This window comes from Dermacentor andersoni, chromosome 9 (genome assembly GCF_023375885.2).
Source record: "Dermacentor andersoni chromosome 9, qqDerAnde1_hic_scaffold, whole genome shotgun sequence".
NCBI lineage: Eukaryota > Metazoa > Arthropoda > Arachnida > Ixodida > Ixodidae > Dermacentor > Dermacentor andersoni.
In genome coordinates, this window is record NC_092822.1 from 73150623 (window position 1) to 73172602 (window position 21980).

General features: G+C 44.7%; 1 protein-coding gene across 14 annotated transcripts in view; it reads right to left on the reverse strand.

Moving 5' to 3' along the window:
• Positions 1-21980, reverse strand: part of LOC129384091 (uncharacterized) — a 165340-nt gene that overhangs the window by 80896 nt on the left and 62464 nt on the right. For 2 of the 14 annotated variants that reach the window (XM_072284220.1, XM_072284221.1), the window contains exon 1: positions 1856-2234. The exons of 2 other annotated variants lie outside the window; for them this stretch is intronic. In XM_072284220.1, the coding sequence (XP_072140321.1) occupies positions 1856-1886 (31 nt within the window). In that variant the 5' untranslated portion in view covers positions 1887-2234. Of the gene's footprint in view, positions 1-1855; positions 2235-21980 lie in introns of those variants that run through there. 10 more of the 14 variants (XM_055069205.2, XM_055069213.2, XM_055069207.2 and 7 more) reach the window with 7 other exon arrangements.

Consider the following 21980-nt stretch of genomic DNA (forward strand, 5'->3'; position numbering starts at 1 on the left):
TAGCACCGAGAAATAAAGAAATCCACGAAGCTTTTTCGGAAAAGAGGCTATATATGTTGAAAAAATATGCTTGTTCCTATGGCAATTGAATCCGGGAATAACGTCTTTCATTGGTGGTCTCTGTACATCTGAATTAACCTGAAGGCTAACAGACCATAGACCTATGAAAAACTAAACAAGGACAGTGAGTATGGCAAATAAATTATGCGGAATTTCGTATGATGAAGCAAACTACATGAAAGGAAGAAATAGTAATCCAGCCGAGCCTAGTATCGAACTACAAATTCCTCCTTTCCTGAGTACTGGACACGGCAGCAGCGCTTCTCTAAGGCAGTCACCATCTGCGCTAATGAGAAGGCATCACAGATCACATAGTCGTGACAATTAGTTCCACGAAGTTCCGCGAAATTCCGCAAGTTGCGCGAGAGCTAACAAATGCGAGAAATAATAATTTTACCGCAGCTAACAGAATCAATAAATGTGTTCCCACGGGTGAACGGAAAGAGCTCCACCATTTTCTAGCGCGGCACACAGATCGCTCTTCCATGAAAGCGAGATTTCACAATCACCAATTGCTCAATATGGAAAATAACAAAATGCAATCAACTAGTCCGTCAAAGCCCACACCGTATTCCGTCAGAAGAGAACAATTCACATACGGCTGTTTAGTATATGGAGATATTATGGCATATTTATAATGGGTCATAGTGTAGTACAGCCACCCATAAATTAGGGCTGCTAACAGGAGTAAAGTGCACAAAGCTCAAGCGCTCCTCACACACGTCGTGTTATCACTGCTACTGCAACCAAGAGACATGCCAGCTCACGGTATTCCCTACTTGCATAGTACAGTAGTTGGTTATCCGAAGTGCACGTCATGGAGAAAAACAACTCCAATGGACATCAGGATAATGCAAACAATGCGCACATGAAATTATTCATAATTTTTCACAACGCCGACTAAGTTAAACGCTGCGGAGAGGTGGGGAGGCGCACACATTAGATACACGTATGGCGCGCAGACAAAAATTTTGCCGGCGTTTTAAAATATACCGTAGCTGAATACAATGTTTCGATAAAATGAACTTTTTTGGCAGTTTTACAAAATATGTTACGCTATATTTAGTGTTGTGCTTGATTACAATGCGTGGAATCATCCACTTGGTAAGCATGTAATTTAAGGCACAATTTCCCATGGCAATGATGTACAGCGTTCTATGAAACTCCGAACTTAGCAGTTTCGAACATTTTATTAATAATCGTTGGGTATCGGTAACAAAGCCCTTGATGCAATAAAACATAGATGTGGCTTATACGCTTGCGCGCAGGGATTGCTTTGCTCTCAGACGGAGAATTTAGAATGGTACGCTTCCGCTTATAAATGGACCGGGAAAAGACGCAGGCATTCGGTGCGTGATTTAAGCTAATGGCATACTTGCTGAGTACTGCAACAGCCATTATCAGAGAAAAAACGACGCATCAACACGGGACACACACAATGTGCGAATCAAAAGTTGCAACTTTTGATTCGCATTTAATATTTTGACCTCGAATAATTACTATATGGCAAATATGCGGATGGAAAGAAAGAACTACCGCGTAATGCTTTAAACAATAGCCAACATCCGTTTGATCATCTTCAGCTTGAGTGATCCGGTATATTTGTGAAATTCTGATAACGTCAGCTTCAACTCCCTTTATGAATCGTCGAAAGTTAACCTCAGCATGATATTCACTTTCAAAATCGCCAAATTTACATTCTAGGTTTCGGACAGAGACCCTTTCTTTAAAAAGCCGGCACCCGGTACTGGCAATTAGAATTTCCCTCTTAGCACCACATTTTAATACTACTCACAGATATTTGCAATGGCTAACAAGGTTGTCATTTGCGCCGGGCCGATATCTACGACGTTGAGGTGGTTGGGGAGGCGTCACGTTTCCATATGGGCGCTTTGCTGCCGGTGTGCAACTTTCCTAAGGTGTGTGTTTGAACGAAATGTAGTTGTTTTTTCACTTAGTGATTGCGTCTCACAAGGCCAGCCGGCCTTTTGTTGTAGCATTGTCACGAATAAAGTAGTGCAGATAACTCGTGTAATTTCTGGTATAACTATGGAAAGGTACGCAACAAAACACGTACATAACAAGGAACGAAAAACCACACACACGCGGACTATATGATCTAAAATATATCCACAGGCTAGAGGGAAAGAAGCGTCAGCCTGTCAATCATGGGCAGGTACGGGTATTCGCGAAAGGCAACTGTAACGCAGAACAATACCCATTTGAATATAGAGGCTTGAATTACGCACGTCTTAGCACTAATAAATGATATGCCAATCCTCGACCATGGATAAGGCAAGCTTCCCCGCTCTTGTAAGTGTGCAACACTCTATGTGAATTTGGCAGTCCACTTGGCGCCATGGCAACGAATCGTGACGGCATTTCACCGGTCAAGGACGGTTTGTACTGAATCTGCGATTGCTGTAACGACCTGTCAGCCATTAGAGGTTGGATTGCGCAACATTTTGACGAGACACACAGAAGAGACACACACAGGAATACTTAAAGGTGACCGCCGCTAACAGCAACATCATGAAGGACATCCGTGCGACGTTATGCGAACTTGTTGGTAGCCTTTACAATACACCTATGAGGCCTGTTTGGGGAGTATGGGTTTATTCGTTAAAATGGTTTGCCACGCATTTGAATAGCCGCCTTTTTTTACAGCGAAGCTGTATATGGCTAGCCTATTCATCCGTCCGTCCCTTGTTCGCCGAAAACTCCTTCGACGCAACCTCATGCGCATGCACGAAAAAAAAAAAGGGGGAATCATGCGCGTGATTGGCTGCGCCCGTAGTGACGTCATTTCTCTCCGTCGCAGCCAGGGACGCGCACAGCATTTTTTCTCTGGCTTCGAAATGTGTAGGCCACGCGTCATACTCTTTGCTAAGGAGCAGGACGCTTTCGATCAGCAACGCCGCGAGCAGAACCGGGAACGAGCTCGCCTACGCCGTGCCGGTGCTGCAGCCCGGGCACAAGAACAGGCTCGTGCAGCTGAACGCAAGCAGCGACTGCGTACCGAAGATAGGGCAGCCTACCAAGCCGTCGTAAACGCCGGGCCCGCACGGTTCTGCTTCGCTGGTTAATCATCTGTAGTGACTGCTTGCGCGGAGATTTTTGGTTTCTATTCTGCAGCCGTGAAGTTTTATTTTGCTATGTTTTGCAGATGATGCTATTTGTGAACGATAATTGTTGCCATGCCGAATGCTTTGCTATGGAAGAAGACGAGTCTAGAGGTACGCACTAGCATTTTCGAATGGCACACTAAGCCAATTTTTCTGTTGGACCTATTAGTCTGGTCTAAAAATAACAGTCTCATAATTACACTGCTCGATAGTTATTTGACCACATCTTCAAACCTTTAAACAGTAAGCCTATTATTACAGCTTTCATTTGAATTAAAGCCGTGGCAGGTGGTAACAAGCGATATCATCGTCAACTCCCAAATGCCCTCAAACTGGGCATAAATAAAAGCCTTGTAGCGTGCGTAAGAACCTCAGTATTTAGAGAGACAACCTCCGATAGCATTAATTAAAACAAGGCACAAAAATTTATGATTAAGAACGATGCGGGCCAATGACAACGCAAGAAATCTAACGCACTGTGTTCTCTGAATGGCACAAGTGTTAACGAACACGGATTGCAACATCCTAAATCAGAAGCAACAAAATCACAAAAAACTCGGGCTACATTTTAATTTGACACCGGTTCACTCTTCGCATCACAGTGGCGATGCAAGCGGAACTGCCGGTGCAACTCAATCCGGAAAACCTCGACATAGCAGAAAGAGGACATTTACTCAATATCATTCCAAAATCTCAAATCTCACTGTAGTTCACAAATGAACAAATATTTTTTACTTGATAGAAAGTGGCTAACGCAGATTCCTGTGGATGGGCTTTATCGCTGAACATGTCCCCGCCGTCTTATTTACGTCTCCTGAAACATGGAAGCCTCCGCAAGCGATCTGCAGTTACTCGTGTCTTGCGCAAGCCAAATTAATCTTCTGCTTACAAATTTACTAATTTCACGTTCCTTCCCTAAGTACCTATGCTGCAACTTGAATGAACCAGCGGTTGTCTGCGACATGCTTTGCATGATCTGCCAATTGTGTTTATTCCTCTTAACGTCCACTAAAATATCGGCTGCTCCCGTTTGCTCTATAATCAATAACGCTGTCCTCTCATTCACGTAACCGTAGGCCAACTTTCGACATGCCTCGTTGCGCAGTCCTTAGCTTTTCAAAACTCAAGTGCAGAATCATATATATATATATATATATATATATATATACTGTCAGAAAATTAACCCGACTTACTTCGTTGTAGTCTTCGTTTGATGTTGGGCAACGTACGTCAGCTAGGTGGTGGGGCGAGTGTTTTGTCGGTCGTCCACGCAAACGGCAGGGGAGCACCTGAACATCCACGTCCAGTATTCATGTGAGATTGATTACAGGAAATATAGCGACGCAATGTATCGCGACTAATCCTATAGGAGTGGTGCCTACTGCAACGGGACTACGCTACGCTGCGAACGCTACGCTGCGAACAATGGGCGGCACCTAGCACCGCCAACCATAAACCTGTGTCTGGTCTCTGAAGGACATGGCGTGCCAGCGCGAGCGAAAGTTTGCGTAATGGTGTATCTGCTGATATACACTATACTAGTAGTGATGCTACAACATAATATAAGGAGCGCTTGCAACGGTCCTAAAATATGCACTTTTCTTTCGTAGCTGCTGCGCGATAATTTCGGTACCAATAGGCTTGCACAAAGCAGTGACAGTAAATGTGTGGTGCGCATGCCGACACATACTTGCCTAAACTCACCTTATTAGGTGTACAAAGGTTGTAGGTATAATTGCATTGAATATCGCCGGCGTTGTCGCCGCACGGAATTCCGGAATTTAGATTTGTTCGAAAACCTACCACCTTGTTTCGTAATCTTTTATTCGTATTTCTATCACCTCGAAATGACAGCAGTAACAAATTTACGGCATTAACAGCGAACCCATGACGCTACTCATATGTTCGAGCCAAAAGCGAAGCACCGAAAAAAAGGTAAAGGTCAAACTAATCCTAAGTAATTATTAAAGGAAAAATGAGATATCCACCCGAACGTAGCTAAGTGCTACAAAGGAAGCAAAATACGGGTTCCTCGAAAGTCTCGCAGTCGAAAAGTTCGTCCTGGTCCGGGACACGAACCCGGGACCACTGCCTTTCCGGGGCAGGCGCCCTACCATCTGAGCTAACCCGGGTGCTAGCGGGTGCTACGGCGAAATTGGATTTATCAACAACTCGAAGCAAAGACAATAGTTACGTACTAGTTCCCCGAAAGTCCATAGGGTAGGGAAAAGTAATTAATAAAGGGAAAATGAGACATCCACCCAAAAAGCAGGTAAGGGCTACAAAGGAAGCGCATACGGTTTCCTGGAAAAACCAGGGTCACAGTTGAATAAAAATTCGTCCTGCTGCGAGACTCGAACACGGGACAACCGCCTTTCCAGGGCAGCCGCTCTACCATCTGATCTAGTCAGGCGGCTAGCAGATGGTAGGGTCCAATCGAATTTACCAACAACTCGAAAGAAAGGCAAAAGACGCAATATTTCTTCTGAATTCCGCAAGGTGGAGTGAAGTGAAGGGAAATGGTACATCCACCCAGACGTAGCTAAGTGCTACAAAAGAACCCCATACGGGTTCCTCGCAAGAAAAGTCTCGCAATTAAACAAAAAAAAACTTCCCTCTAGTCCGAAATCAAACCCGGGACCACCGCTTTTCAGAGGTAGCTGCTCTACCATCTTAGGTAACCAGGGGCCCTGTAACGTAAAACTATTCCAATATGATTTTATCCGATACAAGGGTCGGGCGGTCATTTCGGTCACTGACCAAAGCAATGAAATGCTGCCTTCGTTCATACGAGGTCACTTTTGTTTGCTTGAAAAACGAATAGCATTGCCTGCACTGAGCGGCTTGTCTTGTCTAATTGGCTCCCAAGAGGCGAGGAGCATGCTCAAGTAGAGAAAGATTCCATGAAACTAAGCCACTGCACAGAATATCTATAGCCGGATGAAGAGAGTGGTGCCGGCATCTGCGATTGGTCCGCTTTCTCTTGGCTTGAGCTGGCTCGTCGACAATCACGGCGGCATGCAACGGAAGCTAAACAATGACGCTAAAACAGACCCTCTGCAAAGAAGTGTTGGCAGAACGAGGTCGTAAATGTGCCGAAAGTTCCCGAAAACGTTACACGCCCAAGAAAAACGTTTATTACGCGCAATTAAACCCCTGCTTTCTGGCAGGGGCGAGTAGCCAGTGCCGGAGCGATCAGCGGCAGCCATCTTTTATTCCTTTCGGAACGGGGCAGCCTGCGGCTATTCAGGAGAAAAATCACTTTTGTTCGGCATATTATTGCATCTTAAGGGCGTACGCGTCACTTTGACGCGGTAAGCTTTTGCGGTTTTCTGACGTCGGGTCAGAGACAGGTGAAGTGGATGCAGCCCGAAAATTTTCACCAATAGCCGAGGGCTAATGGCAAAGAGCCGTCGAATCAGAGATAGCTATTTTTGTTTTGTTCGGTTAAATTACGCATAATCAGTGTGTACATGTGATATCAGATGGGGAGCTATCGCGGTTTTCGTGACATCGTGTGACAAACAGGGGAAGTGGGGGTGTTCTAAAAAAGTTTTTGGCCAATCGCGGTGGGTTTATTGCCGAATTGGAATAGAAAAGTTTGGAATAGTTTCACGTTATAGCGCCCCAGGCGGCTAGCAAATGGTAGTGCAAAGTCAAATTTATCAACTCGAAGAAAAGGCAAGGGTTTGACAATATTTCTGCGGAAGCGCGCGAGGTGGATAAAAGTATTTAATAAAGGAAAACATATCCACCCAAACGTAGCTAACTGCTATAAAAAGCACACACGTGTTTCTAATTGTTACAAAACACGGCCCCTAATTCCGATAGACCAACGCCGAGCCAGTCGGCAGCGTAAGCGCCGACCTAATGGTATCTTCGACTCGTCGCCTTCATCCTACGAGTCGGCCAGATTCCGTGCTACTGGAACACACAGGCGGACAACAAGCACGGAAGCCGAACGTGAAATTAGCTCTGGGAGGATGCAATGGGAGATGCGAAAGCACATTAACAAAACAAACATACGATTTTACCTATACTACTATAACCATAACTATCTGCACTGCCTAATGGCGAACGCGAGACGCTAGAAGGCAACGGTTACGGTCAGCCGTTGCCAACAGCGGGGACGCTGTGTTCCGAAAAAGTGGCCAAATCTCGACAACTTCTCCGACGCCAGGAGGTGTATGCTGCAAGTGTCCACGTAGTAGACGCGTTCATTACGTCTGCGGCTCAAGTTCTGATTGGCTGGACTGGTGTACACGTCGGAAGGAGACAGGCGCCTCCAGCCAATCATGACTCCAGCCAAGCAGCACTTCAGCATCAGACGACGAAATTGGCATGCCTACTAGGTGGATACTTACAGAACACACCCACCAGTGCTCGGAGTGCCCGAGAGCGCTCGACGCCTGAGAACGAAAAGCCGAACGCAACGCGACGGCGCTCAAAAACGACCAGCCGAAGATGCCATAAATGAGTGCAAAGGAGAACAATGAAAGCTAGTCGATCGGAACACTTGCCCGGCACCTCTCCTTTCCGACACCGTAAGGCAGTGTCGGCAGGCTGTTAGGCCTGCTACAAGGCGCCAGGGATCGAGATTCCCCAAGAGAACGGCGGAGGACAGAAAAGTGCGTCCGTTCGCTTACCTTCCGGCCTGGAAAATGGGCCGTTGGCCGCTTCACGAGCTTCGAACGCGGGTGATGCGCGGGGTACGTGCGCACGCCTATCCAACCGCTTCGTCTTTGCCATTCCTGCGAGATCGCTGACCGCGAGCTTAAAGCAAAGCAAAGAAACGCAGTTGTAGACCTACGCCCATGTTACTCTACGTTCCTTGCGGAATTTCTATTAGAAATAGACCACTTGAGCCTGTAATCCCCCATGAAGCTGCATCACCACCTATAACTCATGTTACTGATTTGAAGGAAGACGAAGTTTGGAGATTCGCAGGGCGCGTCGCTGAATAGAATACGAACGGCATTCGCTTTTCTTCATAGGAATTAGATTTATGAGGCAACAGGTGCTTTGTGAATTTTAAGCCCCCTCTACCCAAATTTTGAGCACTTGTCACATAACTGAAACAGTAAACTCTGTCCAAGACGAATCCAAGACGAATCTGTCCAAGTCGGAATCACTAGGCTACGTTGACAAATTTCATTTGTAAAGTTTCACCTACACATGGCTGGTCAGTTTCTATCACCGCAAAGCTTCTCTTATGGGGAATTTTGTACTTGCTTCTCAAAAATATTTCAATATGCAAAAACCAACCCCAGAAACTGTTGTCCACCTTCTTATATAACCTTATAACCTAAGTGTTTAAAACTAGCTATCTCCGGCGGAATCGACACTTTGCACAGCGACAGGAAGGTTTGTGACGCAAATCTGGACATTACGTCAAGGTCAACATAATTTCGAATATTAATTGCGACATGAAGGTGTCTTTATCTGCCTATAAATTCAATATATTTAACATATTTTTGATTTCATTTCTTTCTCCAATCTAAAGATATCCTTAAACTTATTATTTATTATCTTATTTATCTTATTCATAATTTATTTGTTTATCATTTAATATTTATCTTATTATTTCTGAAGCATGTATGATTTTGTTTACATTCGCATACATTTGCCTTTCTTACATATATATTGAAAAACAACGCGGAAGAAGTGAAGTTGCGAATAACAAAACTGAAGTTTACAGAGAAGGCAAAAAGAAAGTCTACAACAAAAGGAGCCCATTGTGAACGAAGATGTCAATTCACCAATGTAAGCAGCACTTACACTAACGAGTTTTATACTTCATGGTCATCTCTTACTGCAGAACATACATCATTTAACCACATTTCTGGTAGCCGCACAGTTAACCATCTTGGGTATCTCTGGGTAAAATGTCTACAAGGAATACTAAATAAAACAGCATATAATTTGGCGAGAGCTGTGCTCAGTGGCTCTTTTCTGTTGATAAGTCCTTCGAGTTTCTTCCTTGATTTGTCCTTGGTAAGGTTCTTCGACATTTTCATCCTTCGTCATTCGTTGCTAATTTCAGGAGAGGGGCACTCGTCCAGGACCATTTAAATGGTCCGTAGTAACTTTAGCTTAATTCTCTTATCCGCTGTTACCCGCCGTGGTTGCTCAGTGGCTATGGTGTTGGGCTGCTGAGCACGAGGTCGCGGGATCGAATCCCGGCCACGGCGGCCGTATTTCGATGGGGGCGAAATGCGAAAACTGAAAACGCCCGTGTACTTAGATTTAGGTGCACGTTAAAGAACCCCAGGTGGTCGAAATTTCCGGAGTCCTCCACTACGGCGTGCCAGAAAGTGGTTTTGGCACGTAAAACCCCACAATTAAAAAATCATTATCCGCTGTTCCATTCAAATAAATTCCAATGGAACATTTCATTCGTACTCAAAAAATTATTTGCTTCTCTACACTGCGCCTTTCGAGTAGCTGTCATAAGACAGAAATTTGTATAGAGTTGCTTAGGCATTCTTTCCTTCCTGGCCATTTCAGGTCATGAGGCAATCCATTACTTCTAACCACACGGTTGTTTCTTATCAACTGCACAAACATTTCAAACGGATAATTTTACCTAGGTTATACCTTGCCATGGCCGGTACTGTCTTTGGAAGGTCTTTGTCTTTTACATTACCAAATACAGGGGCCCTATAACGTAAAACTATTCCAATATGTTTCTATTCGAATCTGTTGACGTCAAAATTGCGTAACCACCGACGCAAGCACCGGGCGGTCACCTCCAGGGTTGTCTGCACAGACCAATCAAACACTCTCCTCGTTCATAGGAGGTCACTTTTGTTTGCTTGAAAAACGAATAACATTGCCTACACCGAGCGGCTTGTCGTATCTAATTGGCTGGCAAGAGGCAAGGAGAACGCTCAAGCGGAGAGAGATCCACTGGGCAGAGCCAGTGCACTGAACATCGATAACCGGATGAAGAGGGTGGTGCCGGCGTCTGCGATTGGTCGGCTTTCCCTTACTTAGCTTGTGGTGGCTGGTCGAAAATCGCGGCGGCATGCAACGGATGCTTAAGAATGACGCTAAAACTCACCCTCAGCAAAGAAGAGTTGGCCGAATGAGGTGGTAAACGTGCTCGAAAACGTTCCACGGGCACGCAAGAAGTTTTATTATACGCAAATACACTGATGCTCCCCGGCCAGTAGCCAGCGTCTCAGTGATCGGTGGCAGCCATCCTTTATTCCTTTTGGAATGGAGCAGCCTGCGGCTATTCCGAAGAAAATTCGGTTTTGTTCGGCATATTAATGCATCTTTATCGCGTACACGTCACTTTGACGCGGTGAGTTTGTGCGGTTTTGTGACGTCGCGTGACAGGCAGGTGAAGTGGGTGCAGCCCGAAAACTTTTTACCAATAGCCGAGGGCTAATGGCGAAGAGGGATCGATTCAGAAATAACTGTTTTTCTTTTTTCGGTTAAATTATGCATAATCAGTGTGTACACATCATATCATATGGGGGGCTATCGCGGTTTTCGTGACGTCGCGTGACAGACAGGTGAAGTGGGGGTGGTCGAAAAAAGTTTTTGACCAATCGTGGAGGGCTGATAGCAGAATTGGAATAGAAAAGTTTGGAATAGTTTTACGTTATAGCGCCTCAGATGTATTACCTAATGAGAAATGTTATCACGATACAGGTGAATTTTCTTGCTACATTTCTAAACGTTTGGTATTTTGCTTTTCTTTGTTTTTCATGAAATTTTCGTCAATATTTTGTAGATTTACCTAGGCATGTAGCAAACAGGGTTTCTGGACCATTCACATAGAGGGTAAAGTCATACAAAAAGGCAAACCTGCCAAACAATGTTTTGCTCAGTGTAAGTTGAGGAAGGCCAAATAAACTGGGTCCGCAGCAGAACGTGGGGACTTGCTTACTTGTAACCAAATGAGTGAAACAACTTTAGAAACGCGAATAATTGCTTAGATTTCTTTCTTTTCAGTTCGTGAAGATCAACGAGTCTTCTCCATTCCCACATATGCGTGGGACCCGCCTATATTTGTCTGTTAACTTCTTCATATGGCAGCCTTGTGGATGATAAATTTCTAGATAATAAATAATAACATGTATTTCCACTCGCGAAAGAGCACCTGGATTATGACGGTCACTGTAGCGGAGGCATGCGTATAACCACTCCAGCTTGTTGCGCACATAACCTGATGCAAGGAAACCTTTTCACAATTCGCCTATAAGGGAACTCCGCTGCCATCGCTTCATACGGAACCGCCCGACATAGTCATCAGCAAGAAAACAAATCACGCAGAGCCCCCATGGTAGAAGGTTTCCTAATTTAAGTCGTTTTTTTTTAGATTTTCTTTGCACAGCATTTTTACGATGAATTTCTGGCTTTTCTCTATTTTTACGAATAAGTTTTGGACTAGTTTCGTTTTGCTCCTTTTTCTATATATTTTAGGGCACACTGCATTAACTCCAACATGGACGGTCCACCTCGTGGGGACAAGCCATGTTTTGTGGCCAGAACAATAATTTTCGAATGGTTTGTATGTGCCATAAACATTCAAGCTTTCCGGTCAAAGCCACTCACGTGCACAGCTACAAACTGCATTTCTTCTGTTGCCTACCTGCTACCGCAATACCCGATATCACATATTTTCACACGATATACGAACACGACAGAGGAAGAGAACAGGTTGAATTTACTACTGCATATTCAGTACGGACGCACCTTTGAACTGTTCAGAGGAATGACTCCAATTAACCATTTTTTGTCATTCGATAGCCTTCAGACATTCATCAGCCCATCTACAATTCTTCAGGAAGGCCTTGGTGCGTTTTTGCAGCTAGCGGAACAATGTATCATGAGCACCAGTGCTCTTTGCGACGACATCCACAAAAACCAAGCAAACGCTAAGGCTCGATTTTAAGCCTAACGATCGGGACTAATGGTCCGGGACTCCGCATTCACCAACCAACTCGGAATTCGTTCCTGAGCCTCGAAACGCTCTAAGCATGCACTGCAACCTGCTAAACCCAATATCCAAGTGGAATGCCTAATCACCTGCCCCAATGGAATATTCAAACGTTTCAGGCCACATCTTGTCGTTCATAAGGCGTCACTGCGGAAGCTCAAGACAGTTGAGTAAGCATCAGAAACGAGAGAAACTTGGAAAATCCTGCTGAATGCAGAGTTTGGTGATAAACGAAGCTTTTTCGATCACATCAAAGGTAAACCAAAAAGCATCAAGATGAAACGCTAACGTTCAATTGCAATAAAATCACAAATATTGTGCTAATTACGAATATGCAGCGCAATGTTTAGGTAAAAGTAGCTTAATGGGGCGAATATAAAGCAAAGACGCAAAATGTTTTATATAGGACCTGCATCAGCCTCAAATCAACACGAATGCGCACCAGTTTTATCATATACGACCGAAATATTGGTTGCTATATTTTGCATTGCAAATGCATTTCGCAAACCATTAGACACAATTTGTTTGCTTTGCGCCTTGCCATTGTTGTCAGCGTTTGTAGGTGGAAATGGGATTACTTGCTCCTCATAGCGGCCAAGCATAATCGTAGCGTATCGCGCTTCCCAGGCAGAAAATGATGATTATGATGACCTTAAAATCATTCATATTCTTGGCTCATGCTTTGACACTGCAATTTAAATGCCGACAATGAAAACTCTGTCTAAGTTCCTACATGGTAGGAAACTAGACGAGCAGCTGTAGTAGACCGACTGTCTAATATGCGTCAGCCCTCATAGCTTATCTTCTCATCATCATGCATCCAGACACTTTGCACTCCCCTTCCCTCTTTCCCATTGCAGAGAATCCGACCAGAGTACACCAGCTCCGGTTACCCTCTCTGTATTTCCTGACAATAAAATTTCTCCGACACCGCGTAACAAAAACTTGTCGATGGTAATGATGATGATTATGATGAGGACGATGATGATTTATGTTATATCGCACATAGAAACGATGAAGGATTCGCCATGAAGGGTGCGGTACATTTAAAGCAAAGTAATTTGAACAAATACAGGGCACTATTAGTGTTAAGACTAGATATATAACTTAATGCTCCACTCAACGCTTCTTTGGGTCTATGGCCTCTTTCACACATGCACTGAGCTCAGTTTTTTTCCTTTGTGAAAAGCTTCACTGTAGTGGACTTCGATTTTATTTTACCAACTTCACTTCTTGCCTTTTCTTCGTTCACATGATCTGTGACGTGTAGGCAGAATACTGTAGTGACAATGAGCGCGCCCATACTCAGAGAGACGTGGCCAGCTACACCTAGTGGCTGAATTTTTCGTATACCAGCCCAGACACCAGCCGCCGTTAAAGGCAATGCAAGAAAGAGAAGGAAAAGAATGCTTCACACCAAACACTTTCTCTACGACAAAGGCTTGTTGCTCCTCAATGGACGTATACGTATCCTTACAACATATTGCCCTCAAAGGGATAAAGAGAATTCAAAGTCTCTATTGCATTGATATAAAATTATTATGTCCGACTCACGACCTGCAGTTCGATACATCTACCAAACAACTAAAGAAAGGTCTTCAAGCCCTAAGCTGTAGCAGTATTGCTGGCAAGATCGGCAAGTTTCATAACATGGCAGCTTCCTGTAAGATAATGTTTGGTGCAGATATATAATGGTGCTCCTTTGTGACCTAAGTGTGATTAAGTTTAGAGACTTGCTACAAGCGTCGAATGAGAATGGCTTCGAAAATGGATGGCAAATATTTAGGCCAGGGTAAAACAGCAGGTACCCACCACATATACTCATGATTACGTAAAATCCTTGCAATTGTGGCAACGTGCACAATACAGTTTATCGGGTTGGTAAAGTCTGACAGGCAGTACATGCTGCATTGCGAACACTATAATATAAACCAATCCAAAACGCTAGTCAGTAAGGACGAAGTTACCACAGTTACCACATAAACCCCATTCGGATGAAAAACAGAGCGCTGCTGCTTCAGCAGCCCCCGTCCAACATTCGATGGTCGCCAAGAGTCGGCAAACTGCTGTTAGACGAGAGCCTGCAGTCATTCCGAGGGCAGTAGCACGTCCCCAGGCCCCGCAAGCCCAAGGATTGCTGCCCGTCCCTGAATTTCTGACACTCTCGAGATTACAGGAAGCTCCGACATCAATGTCATTGGCTGAATCGCAGACAGTCCCGAGCTCCCAGCCAGATTATGGCCCACGGGAAATCTGGAGCCGCAGTCAGTCTACGGATCAGAGTGAAACCGTGCGACACTGTCGTTGAAAGTCATGAAGCACTGCTAGGTTTCAGATCACATTGGTCTCAATACCACACCCAGTCCCGGGCCTGGATCCAGTCCAATGACCGCTACCACCAGTCGGGGCGTAGTTGCCAGTCTTTGGACTACAATAGAGTGCTAGGTCTTCAGCCAGTTCAGGGGCTGCACACAATCCAGGGTACGCTGTCAGTTCAGGGCCGCTATTCGTCTAGGGGCCCTGCCAGTATTGTAATCACGACGTCATGGGGTCGCAGACAGTCCAGGCGTCATTTCCAGCCAAGAGGCGCTGCCTCTCTCCGCAACATACACAATCCCAGGGCCGTAGCAAGTATAGAGGCGCTTTCCAGTCTCCAGATAATACCTAGGCTTGCGGCCGCAACTAGACCAGGTCATGCTCCCACTCACAGGCTTTAAATCCATACCGGAGCTGCAGCCAGCCCACAGTCCACGACCAGTAACTCCCTTTATGAATAGTTGAAAGTTAACCTGGCCACTCCTTAGGTATTGCATGATATTCACTTTCAAAATCACCAAATTTACATTCTAGGTTTCGGACAGGCACCCTTTCTTTATAAAAACCGGCACCCGGTACTGGTGAATAGAATTGCCCTCATAGCAGCACATTTTAATACTGCTCACAGACATTTGCAATGGCTAAGAAGGTTGTCATTTGCACCGAGCCGATATCTATGACGCTGACGTAGTCGGGGAGGCTTCACCTTTCTTTATTAAGGGCGCTTTGTTGCCGGTGTGCCACTATCCTAAGGTGTGTGTTTTAACGAAATGTAGTTGTGTTTTCACTTAGTCATTGCGCTTCACAAGGCCAGCCGGCTTTTTGTTGTGGCATTGTCACGAATAAAGTAGTGCAGATAACTCGTGTAATTTCTGGTATAACTATGGAAAGGCACGCAACAAAAACGCCATACAGAATGAAAGCGCCAAAGCATTTTCAATGCTGGCTTGTCTGAAAGAAAAGAGGCACGAGATATCTATTCGAATGCAGTTCAAAATGTGCGCTATAGATGCGAAATTCTTCCAACAATTCGGTAATATTTGTATTCGGAAACAAAAAAGCAACAGAACGAACGCAGAAATCGTAATAAACGTCAGTGGATGTTAAGACATGCAAAAATGAATGCGGCTTTATGAGCATATAGAGCTTACTAATATGCTATATGGCATACGAACGAACGACTATAGTATGCCAATGTCAAGGCCGCAACACTCTCCTCTCCGGACTGCGCGCTCGAGCAAGTACTTAGGTCTCCTGAAGTCTCGTGTGCACTTGAAGTGAGCGAACATTGTCCGTGCAGGCAGTGCCAATATAAACTACTCGCTTTTAAGGGGGGTTGTCGCAAACGACATTTGAGAGGAAGCTAAGTGCAGCTGTACACGAAAGTAGTCAGACTACGAACAGAGAACGTAACTCGGCCAGCCTGCAGCTTATCCTTTACTTGTAAACACGCTATAGCAGGCTTGATATAGAAGTTGCGTTTTAAAGGAAAGTTCCGATGAAGTCTGAATTTTTCGAGTTTTATGGTTACTTTGATCGTGTCTTTTCCCATGGATGTTGGTTTGTTTAATCCGTGGTTGTGGCTGTTCTCCGCTTGTAAGAAAAGGGTTTCTGCCATTCGGCACCTCCCACGGTCAACTGGTAAAAAGAATTGCTTCGCTTTCCTTTAAATCCTGGCTCACGAAATTTTGTCTTCGCAAGATGTCTAGTGTCCAAAACCAATTCGCAAACTGCCTTCCCCTGGGTTCCCTGCTTCGCTTGTGACTGGTTGTCGAAAGCCTATTGCAAAAAATTAGAATGGCTTTGAGAGGTGGTGCATGGCATAGAGATTCATACAATAATTACTAGAAGGAACAACTCTGGCGCGAGTGTCTACGGAAGCTGCAATGACAGCGGTTGTACCGGCATGTTAATTAAGGGAAGTACATGGATTAGCCTAAAAATCGTTTATTTGGCTGCAAACGGCTTTGTAACTTTGTATACTTGTCAGTTTCGACAATGTACTGCGTAATGCATAATTAAATGAACATTATTAAAATAGTCGGAAGTTAAAATCCGGCAATAAGGTTTTCATTTATTTTTAATAATGGTCATCTTGAAATTCAGCTCCTACAGTGCACAACTTTTGCAGGCTTGGAGTGACGCCTACACCACCAAAAGATGCCGAGAGCAAGTGTGGATTTACTAATCCAGGTACAACCAAATTAAGAAGGCCCACAAAGCTTCAACAAAACACTATCACCAGATCAAGAATGGGCCTCCCTGCTGCGGTATTCGGCAGACCCCTCCCAAATGAATCACTCAATTACCCAATGGCATTCAGTCCCCAGCAGCTGCGGAGCAACTTATCAAGGCGGTGGGCTGACCTGCAACGCAGCAGAGAGTGCTAAGAATATCTGAATCCGGATAGGCCGCCAATGGAAACTAACCCGAAACGTTTGACACCCGAATCCTCTCGAGTGAGGCTAGCTGAGCAGGAAGCCTTGAAGAATCATCAGAAATTGTTTGGGATATCATCGGCCGTAGTGAGAGTAGAACTGGTGAGGCCCATACATTGCTAAATATCGGACATGTCCTCTGCTATAGAGGTCTCCTAGATAAGAAGCAATACGGGGTAAGATTCGTATTCTATAAGGACATAGCGGGCAACATTGACGAATTCTGCGGCATCAAAGAGAGGGTAGCTGTAGTCGTAATCAAACAATAATAGGTCTAGATTACAGGTAGTACAAGCAAACACCCCAACACCCATTCACGATGATGAGGAAGTAGATAAGCTTTATGAAGATAATGAACTAGCGAGGAGAAAAGTGCAAACTCGATATACAATAGTAATGGGCGACTTCATTGCAAAAGGGGGGAGAAAGCAGGCTGGTGAACAAGCAATTGGCAAATACGGCGTTGATTCCAGAAACACTAAGAGGAGAGATGCTGGTAGAGTTCGCAGAAAGGAATAAGCTTCGAATAATGAACACCTTCTTCTGGAAGCGTAGCAACAGAAAGTGGACCTGGAATATCCCTAATGGTAACAATAAATGAAATTGACTTCATACTTTCTGCTGATACCAGCATAGTGCAGGATGCAGCAGTGATAGGTAGGGTAAAGTGCAGTGATCATGGGTTAGTGAGGGCTAGGATTCACCTCTATTTGAAGACCGCAAGCTAAATTGGTCAAGAAGGAACAGGTCAACCTAGAGGCAGTAAGGGTTAAAGTGGACAAATTCAGGCTGGTACTTGCAAACAAATATGCAGCCTTTGAACAGAGAGATGATAATGACAGAGCTAATGAATGAAACCGTAACTAGGTTGGTTTCAGAGGCAGCAACTGAACTAGGAGGCAAGGAACCAAGGCAACCAGTAGGCAAGCTCTCCCAAGTAACAAAGGACCTAATAAAGAAAGGACAAAATATGGACATGTCCAACTCAAGAGATAGGATAGAATTCGCGGAACTTAAAACTGATCAACAAGGCGAAAATAAGGGATATTCTAGACCATAACGTGAGAAAGACTGAAGCAGCCGTAAAAAAAGGACGCAGCAAACCAAGATGCATGCACTGAAAGATAAGCAGGGTAATATCTGTAATCTCGAAGTTATAGTAAAAGCAGCGGAAGAATTCTATAATGATTTGTACAGTACCCAGTGAGTCAGGATACCTCAATTATAAATAGTAATTAACAGAATACAGGAACTCCTCTAAATAGCGATGAGGTCAGAAGGGCCTAGCAAGATATGAAACAAGGAGGAGCGGCAGTAGAAGATCGAATAACAGTCGACTTAATCAAAAATGAAGGACACATAATGCTTGCAAAACTGGCGGCTATTTATACGAAGTGTCTATCGACTGCAAGGGTCCCGGAAAACTGGAAGAATGCAAGCAATACACTAATCCACAATAAAGGAGATGTTAATAAATTGAAAAATTATCGGCCGATTAACTTACTCCCAGTTTCAAATATTTACCAAGATAATCTCGAGTCGGTAAGGACCACAATGGACTTTAGTCAGCCAAGGGAACAGGCGGGCTTCGGGAAGAAATACTCTACAATGGATCACATCCATGTCAATAATCATATTATCGAGAACTCCGCAGAGTATAATAAGCCTCTCTATATGGCTTTCTTAGTCTACGAAAAGGCATTTGATTTAGTAGAGATGCCAACAGTCATAGCAATATTACGTAATCAAGGACTACAGAATGCTTACCTAAATACCTTGGAAAATATTTACAGGAAGTTCTTCAGCTACCTTAATTCTACACAAAAAAGCAGGAAGATACCTATAAAGAAAGGCGTCAGACAGGGAGACGATCTCTCCAATGCTATTCACTGCATGCTCAGAAGTACTCAAGCTATTAAACTGGGAAGGCTTAGTAGTAAAGATCGACGGCGAATATCTCAGCAACCTTCGGTTTGCCGATGACATTGTTTTATTCACCAACAATGCAGACGAGTTACCACAAATGATTGAGGACCTTAACAAAGAGACTAAGAGTGGGGTTGAAGATTAATATGCAGATTAAATATCCGGGCAAAGCAACAAGAGTTCAGGATCGCCAGTCGCAGGAGTACGTTTACCTAGGTCAATTATTCACAGGGCACTCTTATCATGAGAAGGAAATTCACGGAAGAATAAAAATGTGTTCGATCGCATACGGCAGACATTGCCAGGTCCTTAGTGGAAGCTTACCATTATCATTGAAAAGGAAGGTGTACAATCAGTGCATTTTACCAGTCCTGACATTTAGGGCAGAAGACTAGGTGGAGCGATGAAATTAGGAAATTCGCGGGCGCTAGTTGGAATTGGTTGACGCAGGACAGGGGTAATTGGAGACCGCAGGCTAGATCGCCTTAGTCCTGCAGTGGACATGAAACAGGCTGACTATTATTATTATTATTATTATTATTATTATTATTATTATTATTATTATTATTATTATTATTATTATTATTATTATTATTACATCGACTGTTGTGGTGAAGTTATTTTCACCTTGCCTGAATCGAACAGGGCCAAGTCTCCAGCGCGTTTTATAGCCCCTGTCATTTTTTTTCGGTACACGCACTCGTTAAAGACGCTGCGGGAGATTGCCAGGAGTGATAACACGCGAGTGTGCTGCTTACGCTGGTATAACGCCAGGCAATGACTTCCAATAACTTCCAGCCCAATTTCTCCATCTTTTGAACGACTGAAAACACGCTTTTCGCCGACGCATTTATGTTGAGTGCGCACAGAAGGCATTCTGTTCGTGATGCTCCAGGGGTAATTCACGTCATGTTTGGAAAGTCGAATCGCCGTTCTTATATTCTCGCACATTAACTAGACACTTTTTCACCGATGCCCTTCGGTGAAGCTTCGCACAAGAACTATTGCTGTATACCGTGGTGCCACGACAGGGGAACGAAAAAAAACGAAAGCCCCACTGGAGCATTTCTATAGATAACGAAAAATACATTTCCAAGAATTTTTACGTTTCTATAATGGAATTGCATGTTGCACTGGGGGAAGCTTACCTGAAGGATTGTAAAGAGCACTTCAATCGAATTATTCCGCACCTAGACAACACGCTGTAGAGCACTAGAAGTAAAAAAACGCTGGGCCGATCCGCGTCGCTGGCGTAATGCGCAATATCTAACGTTCAAAATGTACGCCCCCCCCCCCCCCTAGCAAACCGGTTGTGGGAGTCACTTATTAACCTGAGCCGCTTGAGGCGAAGCGGTGAGCTGGTTAGTAAGGCACTACGAGAGTGAAAACTCTTCAATTCGTTTCACTATGGCGCCACGTGACAAAGTCAATACAGTTTTATTTTAGCTTGTTCAGCTTAAAACCGGGCTTACCATAAAAGCGGGACCGTAACGCGCATGCGCAGAACGCTAAACGACCCGTAGCTTTTAGCGTATGCATTATTTCTGAGAAGTAACTTTACCGTCTGGACATGGTTTATGTAGTTTACGTAAAACGTGAGAGCGCTCCGGGCAGGCAGCTCCGAATATCATTTGGCGTTCACTTGATGTGCCGCAAGTGACTGCGCAAAGGGATTTCGCTTTGTCTCTGACGTCTTCCACGATAGAGTATAATGAATAACTCTGCGGAGTTCTCTACGTCGCTCCACTTTTCGAGCTCGTTCAGAAATAACGTGAAAATCTTCCGGGATGATCGCGCCAAGTATCGGCTAAGTCGGGAGATAGGCGAGTTGGCGTATGGCTGCTTAGACGGAGTTTTCAGAGGCCATGTTTAGCATCTTGTACTGGTTGTATTCATTTAGTCGCGGATCCCACTACTGAGGCTTGAAAGAGCTCACAACGGCCGCATTTATCAACTCACAACTTGGAATTACTCGGCGATTTCGATTAGGCCAGGTGGTCACATGATCACTTTTCAGTTGGTGCCTAGTCATTGTGGTATGATTGCCAATGAACTCGCTGGCAGTGAGGCAAGATCGGCCTTCCCTTCCTCTGATGAAGTACGGATTGCCTACCCGCAACCTGACACCAACTCTGAGATCAATGCACTCATGCAGGACCTTACAAAGGCATACAGAGCCCACGATGATAGTATTCACTGACGCCTATATATGATCGACCCAGAAATTCTATTTGCCCCGGAAGGTTACGCGGAGCAAAACTTCATTGCTACACAGGATTCGGGTGGGCGTTGCATTCACCCGTCGCTACGCGCACCTCATCGGCCAGTCGAACAGCCCTGATTGTGAACACTCCAGATGCCTGAAACGCTGGAACACATACTGTGCGATTGCCCAGCATACATGCTGGAGCGAAGGACGTTAGACAGCTTCCTAGCCAGCGTTGGCAGGCAACGACTGTCAGAGGAAGCTATGCTCGGCCCATTGCCCGACTCTGCGACCTCAATGCGTGCAACTAAAGTGTTGACCAGCGGCTCTAGCAACGGTCTCATATACTAAAGACTCACCACTTGCTCTCATCATCACCACCCATCCCAGTACTTTCACTCCCCTTCGCTCTTCCCTAGTACAGAGTAGCAGAATATAGAGCGCACTAGCTGAAGTCGGGACCTCTGCTTTTCCTGTCAATAAAATATATATATATATAGCCGAAGAAGGCACGAAAAGTACAAATACAACGAGCGCCTGGCTTTCATTGCGCTAAGGCGTCGCGCTACTAATGCCGAGGACGCGAGTTCGAATCGCGGTCGCAGCGGCAGTATATTAATGGGGGTTGCAAAACGCAACAAAGCAAACGCACGTCTGCGTTTTACATGTATTGTAGTAAGTGGCGTTGGATTTGAGGCTGAGCTAAAGCTTCCTCGTATTATGTTTGGAGGTCCGTTACTCGACCAGTGTACTTACCCGTCAGCGCACCGGTCGCCATGCCTATGATGAGCGCGAAGAGAATCACAAACAAAATTAAACGAATAAGACACATATCGGTGATATTTCTCGTATAATTTCGTGGCAGATGCTGTTCTCGCTTCATGGAGTTATAGTGGTCGTGATGACTTAAAAAAATCAAGTTACGATTTTTCACGTGTCAGAACTACGATGTCATT